Raw genomic sequence first — 16973 nt, 5'->3', positions numbered from 1 at the left:
ACTGTGGCTCAAGTAGTAGAGCGCTAGCCTTGAGCTGAAGAGCTGACAGTGCCTAGGCCCAGAGTTCAGGCTCACAGGTGACAAAAACAACAACAACAACAACATAAACAACAAAAAATAAACCTCTTGTTTCCATATCTTGTAGTTCATTTCGATTAGCATCATTTTGTATGGTCATAGGAACATAGTTATGGGCTATTTTGATCCTCTGCTATGATTGTCCTACACATGTACTAATTGTTACAAATGAGGGGAACCATGGAGCCTATATTTCTTTGGGTCTAGCTTACTTCATTTAATATGATTTTTTCCAAGTCTTTTTATTTCCTTATGAATGGGGTAATGCCATTCTTTCTGATGGAAGCATAGAATTCCATTGTGTGTATATACCACATTTTCTTGATCCTTTCATCTACTGAGGAGAATTTGGGTCAAAGAAAGGCTGGATAAATGGGATCACATTAAACTGCAGAGTTTCTGCATGGCAAAGGACATAGCTAGGAAGAGAAAGAGAAAGCCCACAGATTGGGAGAAAATCTTTGCTAGCTATACAACAGACAGAAGGCCTTATATAAAAAATATACCTAGAGCTCAAAAAACACCCCCCCCATCAAATCCTCAAAGAAACAACCACTCTATTAATAAGTGGGCTACAGATTAAAAAGAGACTTCTCTGGAGAGGAAATAAGAATAGCCAAAAGAAGAAATTTTTGTTCAACAACTCTGGCTGCAAAAGAAATACAAATAAAAAACCACATGGAGATTCTACCTTACCCCAGTTAGAATGGCCGTTATCAAGAAAACAAATAATAGTAGATGCTAACGGGGATGTGGCCAAAAGGGAATACAACTATACTGTTGGTGGGAATGTAAACTGGTTCAACCACTCTGGAAAGCAGTATAAACATAGAACATAAGCATAGATATAGAATATAAACATAAAGCAGACTAAACATAGAACTCCTTTATAGTCTAGCAATCCCACTCCTGGGCATTTACCCAAATGATCACAAGCAAGATCACATGAAAGCTACCAGCACAACTATATTCATTGCAGCATTATTTAGCCATATGTCTTTGTACTTCCGGATTTTTGGTGGTTAATTAGAGATAAGAGTCTCAATGACTGTCCTGCCCAAAGTTAGCTTTGAACTGGAATCCTCAGATCTCAGCCCCCTGAGTAGGTATGATTACAGATGTGAGTTACTAGCCCCTAGCTGATTTTTTAATTTTTATTTTTTTGTGGAGGTGGGAATCTAGCCCTAGGCCTTACACATGGTAGTATACACTCTACCACTGACCTACATACAACTCAGTCTTTTACTGACAAATTTAGGGTGGTATAAGCAGTAAGACATCACAACCCAGAAAGGTGTCTCAGGAAAGCAAGATGCTGGAAGAGCCTGCTCAGTTAGGTAACAATACTGTGCCTCAGGTTTTATAGTGATCATCTTAAAATCACAAATGAGGATAGCATTCTTAGTACTATCTTAGGACTATTGGAAGACTGAGTGAGGCTCGCAGCTCATAGTTACGCTGCTGTGATCGCCTGAAAGCCCTCCGTTCTTGAGGGGCTTTGGACATTGTACCTACAGCCCCATTACCCTTTGAGATCCATGTCTTGTCTGAGATCAGGACATTGGTTCCCAGAGCCTTTAAACTCTTCTTGGGCTCATGAAAGCCCCGTCCTGCTTTAAAAAGTGAGAACACAGTTAGGTGCCGGTGGCTCATGCCTGTAATCCTAGCGTTGAGATCTGAGGATCATGGTTCAAAGCCAGCCTGGGCAGGAAAGTCCGTGAGACTCTTATCTCCAATAAACCACTAGAAAACCAGAAGTGGCACTATGGCTCAAGTGGTAGAGCGCTTGCCTTGAGCTGAAGAGCTGAGGGCTAGCGCCCAAGCCCAGAGTTCAAGCCCCACGACCAACCAAAAAAAAAAAAGCAAAAACACTTTATTATCTCTCCTGATTATGAAAGTGATATTGTAGCTGGACGTGCTTGTGGCTCATGCCTGTAATCCTAACTAATCAGGAGGCTGAGATCTGAGGATCATGGTTCAAAGCCAATCCATGACTGACAAGGAAAAAAAGAAAAAGAAAAAAAAGCCAGCCCGTGAGACTCTTATCTCCAATTAGCCACCAAAACCCGAAGTGCATTGTGGCTCTAAGTGGTAGAGTGCTAGCCTTGAGAAAAAGAACTCAGGGACATTACCTATGCTCTGAGTTAAAGCCCCATTACTGACCCCCCCTCAAAAAAAGTGACATATGCTTAATATAAAAGTTCAAATGATGTTTAAAACATGAAAAATATAACAATGAATTTTACCTGTAGAGATAGCCACTTTCATAGTCCGGGTGACATCTCTACCTATCTACACAATTCGCTATTTGAGTATGGTCAACTCCAGGACAGGATATAAAATGAATTTTAAAGACTAAATTATTGTAACAAATAGTGACTAATATGTGAGATTGGGTCTTCATCATGAAGAAATTTAAGTGAATAACCCCTGAGTCTTACATTACCAGAACTATGGTGACAGTTACAAGTATGTGCTAATTCTTCAAATGAAGAAAAACTGTTCAAGTTTGATTCTGGGAGAGCTTAATTTTTTAAAAGTCAAATGGAGGAGAATGGAAAAGGAATAAGCTGGACTCAATCATCAACAGGCTAGGACTGTTTATTGAGGAACAGCATGGGGCACAAACCTTTAAGTTGGGTCCACAATGGGATGTTTACAGCTGGGCTTAGGTTGATTGCCCTGCCTGCACTTCAAACAAGTTCATACATACTTGGGATTTTGCCTGGAGTCTTTATGGGTCTTCATATTCCATCTTTAGATACATAAAATAATTGGGCCAAGAGGAGAGAGGCAAGTTTTTCATATAGGATCTTAAAAAGAATTGGGCTGAGAGGGGACTAGCATGGAGTTATGAGAAAAAAGCAGATTCCAATCTCCTAACATGTATAATGTGATACACATCTTTCCTTTACAGCATAAATTTCCTTCCCTCTAAGATTTGCTGAATTCTTTGTCTTTTCAGAAACTTGTTGTTTCTTCCTTAGCCAATTTTCCTTCTTTTCCTCAGGCAGTGATCAGCTGTGTTCATTCCTCAGCCTCTTGTGTTAAGCTTTGGCCCAAGATCTGAACAGCTTACTATTATCAGTTTCATAATGTCGCACATAATATGCAAGACTTAAGATTTTACTTTGAAGTAGATGCTCATTATACTATTAGACTAGATTTAATAGTATATCTGATCCAGATTTCAGGCTCGCAACAGTTTTGGCTTCCAAGTTTTCTCGCCCTTATTGTCCAATTGCATGAACCCTATAGATCAGTGAGGATGATGGCTCCCGTATCTTGCTGGGCATCAGAGTCTCTTGGGTGGCAGGCATGTTAAGAGGCCCCATCAGGAACTCACAATCAGAAGCTGGTCTTTAGTAAGCTGGTGGTTATTTTGTTTTATTTTCTGGGTAATATAGATGTAGCATTATACAGACAGGCCAGGCACCAGTGGCAGAGGATATAAGTGGAAGAGACAAAAGGAAGTACCAAGGAGGCAGCAAGGAAGCTGTGAAAGAGAAGGGAGTAGATCAGTGGCAGGAGCCTGTAATCCTAGCTGCTCAGGAGGCTGAGATTTGAGGATCACAGTTCGAAACCAGTCTGGGCAGGGAAGTCTATGAGACTCTTATCTCCAATTAACCACCCCCTGCCAAAAAAAATACAGAAGTAGAGCTGTGGCTCAAGTGGTAGAGTGCTAGTCTTGAGCAAGGGACAAAAACCTTTAGGAATAGCAGTTCAGGCCCTGAGTTCAAGCCCCAGGAGTGGCACCAAAAACAAAACAACAAAAAGAATGATGCATCAAGGGTAAAGCCAAAATCCCTATCTAGTTTTTTTTTTCCCCTCCCTCCCTCCCTCCCTCCCTCCCTTCCTTCCTTCCTTCTTCTTCCCCTCTTCCTTCCTTCCTTCCTTCCTCCCCCTCCCCCCTTTCCTCTACTCCCTTCCCACATTCCCTTCCCTTCCCCTTCCCTTTCCCTTTCCCCTTCCCCTTCCTTCTGTGCCAGTTCTGAGGCTTAAACTCAGGTCCTGGGCACTGTTCCTGAGAGCTTCTTTTGCTCAGGGCTAGCACTCTACCACTTAAGCCACAAAGCCACTTCTGGCTTATTCTGCATAGTTCATTGGAGGTATGAGTCCAATGGTCTTTTCTGTGCAGACTGGCTTTAGACTGCAGTCCTCAGATCTTAGTCTCCTGAGTAGCTAGGATTATAGGTGTGAACCACCAGTGCCTGGCTCCCATCTAGTCTTCTTACTCCTGTCTCATCAGCTTGTATCTTTTCAGACTTAACAAAACTCCCACAACTTTTTATACATATTAATGTACTTTAGAAAAAAATCATGATTTGTCTGCTCATTTTCTCTTTTAGTCTCTAAGTACTATCATACTAAATAAAGCATTCACTTTCATTTTTCCATGAGTATCAGGTTGAGCTCTATCTAGGTTAATTCTTGTGTATCTAGTACATTCCTTTTAAAGGTTGTAAGCCAATTTTGTCGTAGTTGTCCCGTGCAGAAGCCCCTTGCTGGATTCTATTTGTGTTGCAGTGGCCTTTGAGCCTTCAAGCCTAGGATTGAAGCTAGCACCCTGTGTTAGGGTCTGACTTCATGGGAGGTCTTCCTTGTAACTACTGGGGCTCATTGGGATGAGATGGGTCTGGTGTTTGGAATCCTTCCCCTATTCTCTCAGCAGTGATGCCAAATGTGATTTAATAGAGTAGGAGATTTCTAGGTAATAAGTGTTGTGAGAAGGCACCTTATGGCTCTTAGGGTAGAGTTATAGAGCTTTATTTGTACAACTACCTGGGGGCAGGCGCAGGGAAGGCAGGGATGAGTGATGGACAGGAGCCCAAGCTCCACTTCCCACCCACCTTTTCTCCCGGCCTTGTTCTTCTACTTAGGCTCATGGCCTGTGGTGCTAACTCCAGTGTTGATCTGATAGAAGATAATGACATATAGCTCAGAATCTGAGACTAAGTTCCCAGGCTATCTCCTTGGAAAGTCAGGGAAGGCAAGAAAGATGAAAATCCTCTAGGGATATAAGTCAAGAAGTTTGGAAGTTGTCCAAGTTGTCCAAGCCTTTCAGGGCTTCCCTGTGGTCTATGGGATCTTTCCATTTCTGAGGAGACACCTTCCAGCACTAAAGGGTGTTACAGAATACAGTTCCCTAATTGCTAGAGCTATGGTTGGACTTCTGTGTTTGATTAGCATGCATTGCAGCACACATGTTGGCCATTATTTGAGCTGCTTTGTTTTTTAGTTTCTGTCTGTGAGGTCATCAAAGGAGTTGTACAAAAATAAAAAGTTTCTCTATGATGTTGATTCTCAGGCAAAGGAACAGGCCTAGGATCCAGAGCTATCTAGCTTAATGACTTGGAGGGAATATCCTGACATTCCTGCTGTGGTTTAGGCTGCGAATGAGGCTGGTTATTCCTTCTTCTAGGTAGTACTGGAAGATTTTAGTAGGGACATCTGTCTCAGCCATTTTCTGAGCCCTGGTCATGGAACCCCTGACAGAAGGTGAATGAGGTGCCAGAGCTGAAGATTTCCCTTCCACTCGAGATGGCAGGGCAGCAATGAAGATGTCCGGCAGAGCTTCTGAGACACACATCCCCTCAGTGACTGTCCCTTCTTCTTCCTACCTGAGATGTTTTACCTGCTATACTTAATCAAGGATGGGTACATCAGCAGTGTACCCCTCTATAAGAATGTGACTGGGTTCAGCTTCTTGTGGAGGGTCTGTGTGGTGCCAGGAACCAGCCAAAAGTCACCTTTTCTTGGCTGGTAGCAGAGCTTAGGTGGGCAGTGACTTGATCAAATTCACACAGCTATTAAGCTGTTTGAATATAATTATATTTCAGCTTTTGCCTTTTTCTGCAACAGATTTGCTATAGAATCTGTTTTAGAAAGGGTATGATGATATTACCTGACTTTACTGTTTGCCTTGCCCTGTAATTCTTTCTGCTATATTTCATTTAGTGTCTATTTTGTTTCCCAAGAAGTGTCTTTTATGTCAGCTCCAAGGCCATTGCAATTAGATACTCATAAAATAAGCCTCCATTGAGTAGAAGTGAGTAGAACAGGCTTGCCTGAGTGGGCTAGAAGCATGAGTATATGTGCCTGGCTGTCACGGCCCCCCTTCCTGGAGAACAGTGCCTATGGCCTCTGACCTCACTCTGGCCCCTGAGGTTAAATGAGAAGAGGCCACAGCTTCCTTGCCATCAAGCCAGGTGCATGGTAAGGAGGGGCCAGAGACCTGGAATGCCCAGAGTAGCTGCCTCTTTGCTTCTACAGGGCAATCTTCATCCTGTCCCAGCATGATAGCTCTGGAATGGAGGGATGCATGCCTGATAGATAGCTGCCAGGGGCTGCAGAGAAGCAGCTGTCCAAGCTAGAAAGTGTCTTGCAAGCTATCCCTCTGTCCTATTTCTGTCTTTGGGTTTAAGGGAATAGCTGGAGATACTTCTGTAAAAGCAGATTCCCAAGTCAGTGGGCATTAGATGTTAGGCTGAGGAACCTGTCCTTTAAAAATACTGAATTACTTTCTTATAGGATAGGGAGAAGAAAGGGAGACAGTCAGGTGCACAACCTTTGTGGTGCTGTGGAGCTGAGTCCTGGGTGAATATCTTCCCCAACTCTGCTTTCTTGCCCTAGTGGAAGACGAGGGAGCAGGGTGCTCACTGCCTGCAAATATCTACTCTGACCATAGACATTGTCAGAGTGACATGACAGAGTTGACAGGACCTCCAGCCTTGTCCTTTATTTTCCCCTTTTATGGGTACAAGTCTTTACTGTAGCCACACATAGGTCATAGTTGAGAACTTCAGAGAGGGATCAGTAGTTACTTTATAAACTCATAGGCTGCTAGGTACTATAGGGAGAAAGTAGAAAAAAAAGATCTTTGGGTTGATGAGAGGTGACCCAACTTTAAGTCCAGCTCTTTGTGTTACTTAGGGTATCCTTTTGAGACTCCCCAAGCCTTTCTACCCTTTATTGTTACCAGCTGTAAAATGTGGCAAACAGTTCTGGTCTCAAGGTTGCTGAGAGGAATGTCAGCTGGTTTCATAGAAGTGTGATCCCTGCACAGGTTCAGGCCTTGCACCTAAAGCCTGTCTTGTTACAGATGGAGGGCCGCCGTGACAGCATGCTGGAGACAGCCAGGCACTGTTTCACGTCAGCAGCCCGCTGTGAGGGTGATGGTGATGAAGAAGAGTGGCTTATCCACTACATGCTGGGCAAGGTGGCTGAGAAGCAGCAGCAACCACCAGCCATCTACCTGCTGCACTACAGACAGGCTGGCCACTACCTGCATGAAGAAGCTGCCCGCTACCCCAAGAAGATCCACTACCACAACCCACCTGAGCTGGCCATGGAGGCCTTGGAGGTGACTCCCTGCTGGCCCAGGGAGGGAGGCAGGGAAAGAGTGGGCTGGTTTCTCATTCTCCTTGGAGATGGGACTCGTAGTTTCAGTGATTTTGCTACAAACCCACTGGAAACATCTCTGTATTCAGCAGCTTCATGTGCAATTAAATTAAAATAGCCTTTTCTCTTTCTAAGGATGCTTAATACTCTAACTGGGTGAATGGGCATTTTGTTCTTATGTATCAGAGGAAAACCAACCTTCATTAGCACATAGTTTCTCAGAACCTGGCCTTGACAAGGCAGTACAGTGCATTATCTCCTTGTGCTTGAGGCTTTGCACCTGTAGTCTGACAAGAGGAGGGCAAGTACCCTTGTTCCTGAGTGCAGATAAAACACACAGGCCTACTAAATTAACCTTAACCTATGCCTAGACTACCTGGCTTGGTAAGGTTGAACAGAGTAAGCAGCCTGCTTGACCCCAAATTTGGTGGGGTTTTTTTTGTTTGTTTGTTTCTCAAGAGAAGAGCAGGGTTTTGTTTGTTTGTTTTTGTTTTTGTTGTTGTTGGTTGTGGGGCCTGAACTCTAGGCCTGGGTGCTGTCCCTCAGCTCTTCAGCTGAGGGCTAGTGACCTATCACTTGAGCCATAGCGCCACTTCTGGCATTTTCTGCTTATGTGGTGCTGAGGAATCGAACCTAGGGCCTCATGCATGCAAGGCAAGCATTCTACCACTGAGCCACCTTCCTAGCCCCTGTTTTTTTTTTTTTTTTAATTGTAAAAATACTAAACAGAGGGGTCACAGTTACATGAGCAAGGGAATAAGTACATTTCCTATCAAGCATTGTTTCCTCCTCCTTTGTTGTTGTTTTTTAACTTTATGATTTTCAGAGCATTTTTTCTTTTCTTTTTTTTTTGTGCTGCTACTGGGACTTGAACTCAAGGACTCACTCTCACTAGGCTTGTCTTTTACAACTGTGCTTTACAACTTGAGCCATGCCTCCAGTCCAGAATTTTTCTCCTTAATTGGAGGTAGAGTCTCATAGACTTTTCTGCCTGAGCCTGCTTCAAACTGTATTCTTCCAGGTTACAGCCTCCTAAATAGCTAGGATTATAGCACGAGCCACTGGCACCCAGCTTGGGCCCCTCTTTTTAATACTTGGCTAATTGTGAGCAAACAAAAAAATGTCAATTAAAATTTTTCCTTTAAAAATAATTCCTATCAAATGTTTTGTTTTTTGTCAAGTGGCTTATAGTAGCTGTTTGGTGGGCCAGGGTAGGGTTCATCAAGGAATATGTAACTATATCTTCCTATCAAATTTTTTTTTCAGTAGCAGCCTAGCTACTGTCATTTACAGCCCAGGTGTCAAATCCTTCCCTGTCACAGTTCTTTCATGCCATCCACTTGGGGTTATGTGCTTTAGAGGAATTCTATTTTGGGAATGAGAAGGCTGAGGCCTAGGAGAGAGGTATGACCCAGCTTTAAGTTGCCAGCAGGAGAGGAGAGGAGCTGGGTCAAATCCCACTGAGCTTGTGGCAGATGTGCAGCACCTTTGGCACTAGTGACCCAACATATGGAAAGAGGTGACCTGGCCCTCAGGAAGATGTCAGCTCCATGATTTTTTTTTCCCTTGAGTTTTTGGCTTTTGCAGTTGCCTGGTAGAGCTTATTAGTGGTCAGAATGATATCCTCACATGAATGGATTGCCCATCAACAGCATACTGTGCTGGTTGTAGTTACACAGAGTTCAGTGTGGAGCATTCTGCTCTGCACAGACAATATAGCCATGTAGCTTTAATTCAGCTGGCTTGTGTATGTGCCTTGTTTTTTAAAATGGCAGTTCTTGTAAATGAAATGCCTGATTCCTCTGATGTGAAACCTTCATTCAAAATACTTTACTTGTCACCTGGATGAACTTTGCCAGTTGGATATTTTATCCTACCCCAAGTTTGACTACTTGGTGTACAGAATGGTAAAAGAAAAATTGTATAATTGAAATGAAACAAACTTTGTTTGTTTACTTATTTATTTCTTGGTCCTTGAACTCAGGACCTGAGTACTGTCCCTGAGCTTTTTTGCTCAAAGCTGCATCTCTACCACTTGAGCCACAGCCCTATTTCTGGCTTTTTTAGTGCTTAATTGGAGATAAAGAGTCTCAGGGGCTTTCCTAACCAGGCTGGCTATGAACTGTAATTCCCATATCTCAGCATCCTGAGTAGTTAGGGTTATAGGCATGAGCCATCAGCACCCCACTTTACATTTACTTGTTTGTTTATTTTAATTTTGTATATAGTATTGGGAATTGAGCTCAGAGATTTGTGCTTGCTAGCCAGCACTAGTTTTTGAGCCACACCCCAGCTTGGTGTTCTGTAGATAGAAATAAAGTTGCTAGGCCATGGAGTAATAGGTCCAGGCGTAGACTGGGAATGAAGGGCTCTGGGTGACACAGTGCAGCCCCTGTGTCTGAGATATCTCTTTGAGAACATTGCTCAGACCTAACTAGAATGATGTCTTCTGAGGGACCTGCTAGTCAGGACCTGAGGTGCCAGCTCTTCTCAGACCTTGTGACACCCATTATATTCTCCATGGGAGTAATGCTATAGGTGAGAGCTACATCACGCTGACACCACATCTGCAGCTCAAGCCAGCTATAGAGCTGCCTGCCTGTGTTACACACCAGACAGGAGAGGAAAGGAGACAAAACAGACCAGGGTTGAACCTGGCCCTGGACTTTTGCCCACTGGCTGAGGTTTGTGAAATGCACTTCACCCATTCATAAATAGAGAAAAGTGTAAGATCTCATCTGATACTGTACTCTCTGCCTGCTTACTTGCCCTGTAATCCACAGCCTTAAAACTTATGAATGCCCGACTTTTCCTAGGGACAGGGTTATAAACAAATCCTGCCTGGTCCTTGTCTCTACAGAGTATTTACTTAGTCCAGAGACAGATCTAGAGGTTTAATTTCTGTGAGTGCTAGGAGAGGAGCAGAAAAAGGGCAGCAATGCCATGCCAATAAAGGAGGGCTAAGGGAGTTATTACTGTGATTTTACCACCATGTATCTGGTTTACTGGATAAGCATTTGAGATGGAACACTGACAGTAATATCTGTTTTAATTTTCAGAGCTCATCTTTTTTACTTATAGATTGACTGGCTTTAAAGCTAACAAAATCAGTCAGTATGTAGTAACCTGTTGCCCTAGGCAACATTTAATAGTGTGGCTGCCTGGCCTGTGGAATAGAGCTTTGCACTGAGAAGGTTGTTCATATCAAAGATGTTGTTTTAGGTGTACTTCCGGCTCCATGCTTCCATCCTGAAACTCCTGGGAAAACCTGATTCTGGGGTTAGTGCCGAGGTCCTGGTCAACTTTATGAAGGAGGCTGCAGAAGGACCCTTTGCCAGGGGTGAGGAGAAGAATACACCCAAAGCTTCAGAAAAGTGAGTAGCTTGCTTGCAGTGACCCCAAAGTGCTCATTTTCTATGATATAGTGGTCACAGGGAATTGGAACTCATCTAGAAATGCTGATGGCTAGGCCAAAATATTTCTTTGAAATCTGAGGAGAATGAGTGTACAGTCTTTGGTTTCTACCCTGTGGCCATGTCTGGTACTGTTCTACCCTCAAGGCAAATCCTGGAGAGAAGTCAACCTTACTGTCCCATGCAGAACATATAGGAAGCCTTGCCCAAGGATGCCTAGTATGCATCCTATTTTCCTGAGAAGTACTAAAGGGTATGGGAGATAATAAGCTTTTCTCTAAGTATCAGAGAGCTCAGAGAAGCTAAGGCCCTGTCATGGTCCCCTCAGTGGTATGGAGCTAATTCCTGTCATTCATGTGTGCCTCTGTCCCCATGTGAGTTGTCTCTGTGGCCCAGACATCTTTTACTCTGATATTCCTTCCTGATACTTGCTCAATTGACTCCATCTTGGAGACCCCTGCCTCGCTGGTTACTGTTTGGGATTCAGCTGAGTATTGGGGAAATGTGCTCCTAGACCCTGACGCTGAAGGCTATCAGTTCATTGCCACAGGTAGTCACATCACATGTGCCTTTGGTGAACAGCAAAGGCAGTACCCTCTTCTTGTGGGAGAGATAGGTACAGGTATTCCCACCTGAGTGGGTGTGTTGTGTCTAGAAGTTATAGGTGTATGTTTTGTAGGTCCCCAAGGGTACAGTGGAGTTATCTAATTGATCATAATTCTGTTTAAAAATTTTTAATTATAGAAATACTATATGAAAGGAGGGAGGGAAAGTAGGAGAGAAATGAGGGAAGAGGTAACAAGTTTGACAAGAAATGTGCTTATTACCTTACTGTAACCCATCTGTAAATCACCTTGACAATAAAAAAAGAAATAATATATGAATATAGTTAGAGGAAAATCAAACACACATATATGTATAGACTAAAATACGACAGAATGCCCTCTCATTCCAAGTTAGACATTACTCACAGTTTAATTTCTTTTTATTTTATTAGCTTACATGAATTTAACAGAAGGGATTTCATTATTCCTAATTCCATACATGTTTACAATATACTCTACTCAATCTTACCCCTGCTATCACTTTTCCTTTCCCTTCTTTTCCTTTTCCCAAAACATCAGAGTTTAATTTCTCAAAATGTTTTCTATTTATCCACACATATTTGTATGTCCAGTTCTAGAGTTTCTTTTATTTTATAAAAATGACCTGTTTAAGGTACCATTCTAAAATTTGTTTTACCCTATAATGGTGAATCTAGGACACTATAGAGATAGTATCCTATTTACCACATTTTTCTATTCCATACTTATTGTTGCATTATAACCAGGAACTTTTTGTGACTATTTCCATGGACAAGGAAGGTGTGCTTACATTTTTTTAAAATTGTTTATTTGTGTTTAGCAGATATCCTTGGACAGAAGTGAACCTGCACTAATGTAGACATACTTTTTTTTTTTTTTTTTTTTTTTTTTTGTCATGGGGCTTGAACTTGTCCTGAGTGCTGACTCTGCGCCCTTCAGCTCAAGGCGAATGCTTACTACTTGAGCCACAGCACCAATTCTGGTTTTCTGGTGATTAATTAATGATAAGAGTCCCATGGTCTTTCCTGCGTGGGCTGGCTATGAATCGTGATCCGCAGATCTCAGCCCCTTGAGTAGCTAGGCTTACAGGTGTGAGCCACCGGCGCCAGCGAGGCATAGTTTCTGTTCTTCCATTTGTTGAAGTTTAGACATATTGGGCTGTCCAAAGAAGGGCACTGACTTAAAGTGGACTGGTGTTGGAGTGCTACTGAGGTGAGGCCTGTCACTTCCTGAATAGTTTCCTGGGCCTGCCTGACACCCAGAGACACTGGCAGAGCCTGGCCAGAAGAGTTGGGAAGTATCCACATAGCGTTGAAACTGTGGGTACTGTTGGGACTGCTCTTTCAGCAGCATAGCCAGATAGGGTGGGAGCCATTGAAGGTAAGTGGGAGCAGGAGGCCCTTGGAAGGATACTGACTCACAATGGGACATGTCCGTTTCACCATGATATGGAGCCTGACCTGCGTCCCATCCTCTATCCCCACAGAGAGAAGGCCTGCCTGGTGGATGAGGATTCCCACTCTTCAGCTGGGACACTGCCGGGCCCGGGAGCTTCCCTCCCCTCCTCCTCCTCAGGCCCAGGTCTGACATCCCCACCTTACACAGCTACTCCGATTGACCACGATTACGTCAAATGTAAAAAACCCCACCAGCAGGCAACGCCGGACGGTATAGTCCCTGTTCTCCCTACTGCCAGCCCAGGGCGGCACACCAATCATGGGGAGGGTGCTCAAGCGAATTTGTTTTGTCGCTTTATTTTGGTGAGGGGGGGTGCTGGGTCTGGGGTGACACGGGCAATGTTGCGGCTGTTCATTAACCTCATGGACTCACGGTGAATCTTGTGCTTCTAAGACATGCTCAGGGTCGCCACCTGCCAGCTTGCCCACCTGGGAGCCAGGGGAGGGGCAGGCTGGACTAAGGGGTCTCACTTTTTGTGTCCACATTTTCTCACCTTCAAAGTGAGGGGTGCTGGCATCTTTCCTTTGAAGGACATTTTGGAAGACTTGTAGGTCACCTAGAGGCCTACATCATTCAGCAGCACATCATTAGAGCTTTTTCCTTGGGATGATTGTGGGTAGGCCATGACTAGTGCCACATCTGTCCCCCTTGGGCATCCAGACAGGCTATTGATGGGGTCACCTGGGACTACATGCAGGGCCATCCCATGTGGGATGGGGCAGGTGGCGACCATTCAATCACATTCCTTACTAACATTAGGAGGCTTGCATGCTGGCCTGTAGCTTGAGTTTTTCATATTCTCATCCTTACAGTGACAAGCTGATGACAGTGTACCTGTTAGGATAAACCAAATTAGTGGATTTAGAGGGCCATTCAAGTGGAGCCTTGGAGAGGTAGTGATACCATTGGAAGACACCTGGCTCCTCATTCCCATGCCACTCATCTCATCTGGGCTGTTGGGAAGCAGGTCTGGCTCTGCTTTCCACAAGATGATAGGGCATACATCCATAGGTGGGTAGGGTTGGCTATGGGCCTGTGCATCCTGCTGTGTAGAGTGGCTTCCTGAAGGATGGGTCCTCTGGGGACTATGATAGCCTTAAAGCTGAGACCCAGGATGGGTGAAAGAGCATTTAGGGCTCACCACTTTGGTTCCAGCACCCTACAGAGACTCAGTTGCTGTACAGGTTCCTGAAAAGCATGGACATCTGCCCCCAGCTTACTGAGTCAAAAGCAGATTTAGAGAAGCACTGGTGAAGAATAGCAAGTAACTGGGCTTCTGGTTTTCTAAGAGTAGGAGTTAGTGATATCCTGACAGGGATACAGTCTCTTGACGGTATCCCCTCTTGGCTTTGGCTTGGGTCTTAAGCATGTATGGTGAGAGAGAGGCCCAAGGATATGTATGTGTGCTGTGTGCCTCCATTACCCCCCAACAGAGTTGTGTCCTCACTGTAGTCCCATTGTTGACAGCCTCTGCCTGCACCAGTGCACTGAGCAGAGCTAGGAGAAGCTGCATGCCAGTGTTCAGTTCTGCAAACATTTTCTAAATGAGATACTTCCCCTTTTTAGTTAACTCACATTAACTGGGGGACCACCCTGTTCCATTGTTCACTAGAGAATACTGAGAAAACATTAGCAGTAAGACCTTGCACTAGGAATTAGTTTCTGCTACTTCTTTGAGGAAGTGCCAAAGTTCTCAGGAGAGAGGATTGCCTTTCTCAGGTATCCACATGCTGTGTTCCTGCTCCTGTGCTCCTGGGCTGGGGAATATCAGCACCATCCCTGTAGCCTCCCAGTTACCTGCAGGCACGAGAGGCTTGACTCTTAGGCTGGGTATGCCTCTAGGAACAAGAAAAGAGGCAGAAGTGCTTACCTGCAACTTGTGGTCTAGCTGCCCCAAGTTGGGACATGCCTGTTGCATAGAGTTGTAGATTTTCTGTTACTGAGTGCAGGGTTTGGGCATTCAGCATGGCAGATCAGGGTGCCAGCATAACAACCACTTGTTTTGGAAGTATGCAGAAAAAGTAAGCTCAAATATACTTTCAGTGGTTTCAAAGTGATTCTTAGTAGCATTTTGGAATTCTTTGATACCCTACAGCCCTACCTTTATCCAGTTCCAGTGTGCTTGGAAGGGGTGAGAGGCCTAGTGCTTTCAGACAGCCAAAGAAAACTGCCTGCACCAGAAAAAAATTGGGGGCCCTGAAATAGCCATGATCTTTGGATGCCAGTGGCCCTTTTAGCCCCTGTTCAGGTTCCTATGAAAAGAACTCCAGACTCCAGGCAGAAGCATCAGATAAGATGGCTTTGTCAAGAGATTTTCTGATAACCTCAAGAATCCACACTGTCCACTGTGACTCCTGCTTACTGATGTGGCCTGACCATGGGAGGAGAGTGTATGGCTCACACTTTCCATTCATTTCCTCATCCTGGGACCAGCCTCAGGTCTCCTGTGGGAAAATAGGACATTAGCACTACAGGTCACAGCCAAGCCATCCCATTGCAAGAGTGGTTGGTACTTGTAGCCCCAGTAGCAATAGGATTAGGACTTGAAGTCAGATAAGGAGTCAAGGGCAGAGCTGGCTCTAGAGTTAGTGATAACTGAGTTCCAATTCTAACTTCATTGCTTACATGCTTAGCATTCTTGGATAAGGGCCTCCCTCTCTGAGGCAGTTTCCTTACCTGTAAATGGATTAGTGTTTGCCTTGTGCTTACAAAGCTAGGCACCAGTAACTACCTAGTAGTTAGGCACCTCCTAACTACTCAGGAGGCTGAGATCTGAGAATCATGGTTCAAAGCCAGCTCGGGTATAAAAGTCCGTGACTCTCATGTCCAATGAACCACTCAGAAAAAGCTGGAAGTGGAGCTATGGTTCAAGTAGTGGAGTGCTAGCCTTGAGCAAAAAAGCTCAGGGACAGCATCCAGGCCCTGAGTTCAAGTTCCAGAACCAACACCATTAAAAAAAGAAGTGTTTGCATAGCAAGTCCTTCTTCTAGATGCAATTATTCTCCAGATCATGGGGGAAGCTAGGACAAGAATTAGATTAGCACACATAGAAGGCACACACGAGCCTGTCACCCTTGGTTTGTGACCTGACTCTCCAGCCAGTGATGTATTCTCAAAAGATGAGCAGGCAATGCCCTGGGTAGGCCTGAACATTGTGCTTGCTGAATCCCAGTTTGCCACCTGACAGAGCCTTTGTGGAGCTATTTAATTTGCCAACAGTGAGAAAGATAGCCAAACATCAGGAATTGCCTGGTCCTCTTTTAGTACCTCTCTGCTTAAAAAGTGGGAAATCATCCAGACTCTGGTACCTCACGTTTGTGATCCTAGCTAGTCAGGAAGCTGAGATCTGAAGATTGTGATTTTTCGAAAGCCAGCCCATTCAAGAAAGTCCATGAGACTTTCCATTAACCACATAAAAAAATGGAATGGAGCTGTAGCTCAAAGAGCTAGAGCACTAGCTTTGAGCACAAAGCTCAGGGACAGTGTCCAGGCCCTCCCTGAGTTCAAGCCCTACAACTGACAAAAAAGAAAAGCTGGGCACTGATGGCTCATGCCTGTAATCCTAGCTACTCAGAAAGCTGAGGTCTAAGGATTGTGGTTCAAAGCCAGTCCAGGCAGGAAAGTCAATGAGTCTCTTACCTCCAATTAATCATTAGCAAACTGGAAGTGGAGCTGTGGCTAAAAGTAGTAGAACACTAACTGTGGGCAAAAGAGCTCAGGGACAGCGCTCAGACCCTGAGTTCAAGCCCCATGACTGACAAAAAAAGGAAGAAAGAAAAAAAGAAAGAAAGATGGAAGGAAGGTAGGAAGGAAAGAAGAAAGAGAGAAAGAAAGAGAGAAAGAAAGAGAGAAAGAAAGAGAGAAAGAAAGAGAGAAAGAAAGAAAGAAAGAAAGAAAGAAAGAAAGAAAGAAAGGAAAGAAAGAAAAGGAAGGAAGGAAGGAAGGAAGGAAGGAAGGAAGGAAGGAAAATCAGCTAGGGTTAATTCTGATTTGGCTTAAGATTTAGAACAGTTCCAGCTAGATGTCCAAATAGACATTT

The 16973-nt window shown here is 44.2% G+C and overlaps 1 protein-coding gene across 3 annotated transcripts in view; it reads left to right on the top strand.

Annotated features, from left to right (window-relative positions):
• The window catches only part of Cabin1 (calcineurin binding protein 1), a 147828-nt gene that overhangs the window by 61216 nt on the left and 69639 nt on the right, over positions 1 to 16973 (top strand). For 2 of the 3 annotated variants that reach the window (XM_069994441.1, XM_069994443.1), the window contains exons 24-26: positions 7181 to 7441; positions 10702 to 10853; positions 12963 to 13144. In XM_069994441.1, the coding sequence (XP_069850542.1) occupies positions 7181 to 7441; positions 10702 to 10853; positions 12963 to 13144 (595 nt within the window). The remainder of the gene's footprint in view (positions 1 to 7180; positions 7442 to 10701; positions 10854 to 12962; positions 13145 to 16973) is intronic. The other variant, XM_069994444.1, reaches the window with a different exon arrangement.

Source organism: Dipodomys merriami, unplaced genomic scaffold (assembly GCF_024711535.1).
Source record: "Dipodomys merriami isolate MVZ:Mamm:240054 unplaced genomic scaffold, mDipMer1.0.p SCAF_45, whole genome shotgun sequence".
In the NCBI taxonomy this organism is placed as follows: domain Eukaryota; kingdom Metazoa; phylum Chordata; class Mammalia; order Rodentia; family Heteromyidae; genus Dipodomys; species Dipodomys merriami.
This window is presented reverse-complemented; position numbering and strand designations above follow the sequence as displayed.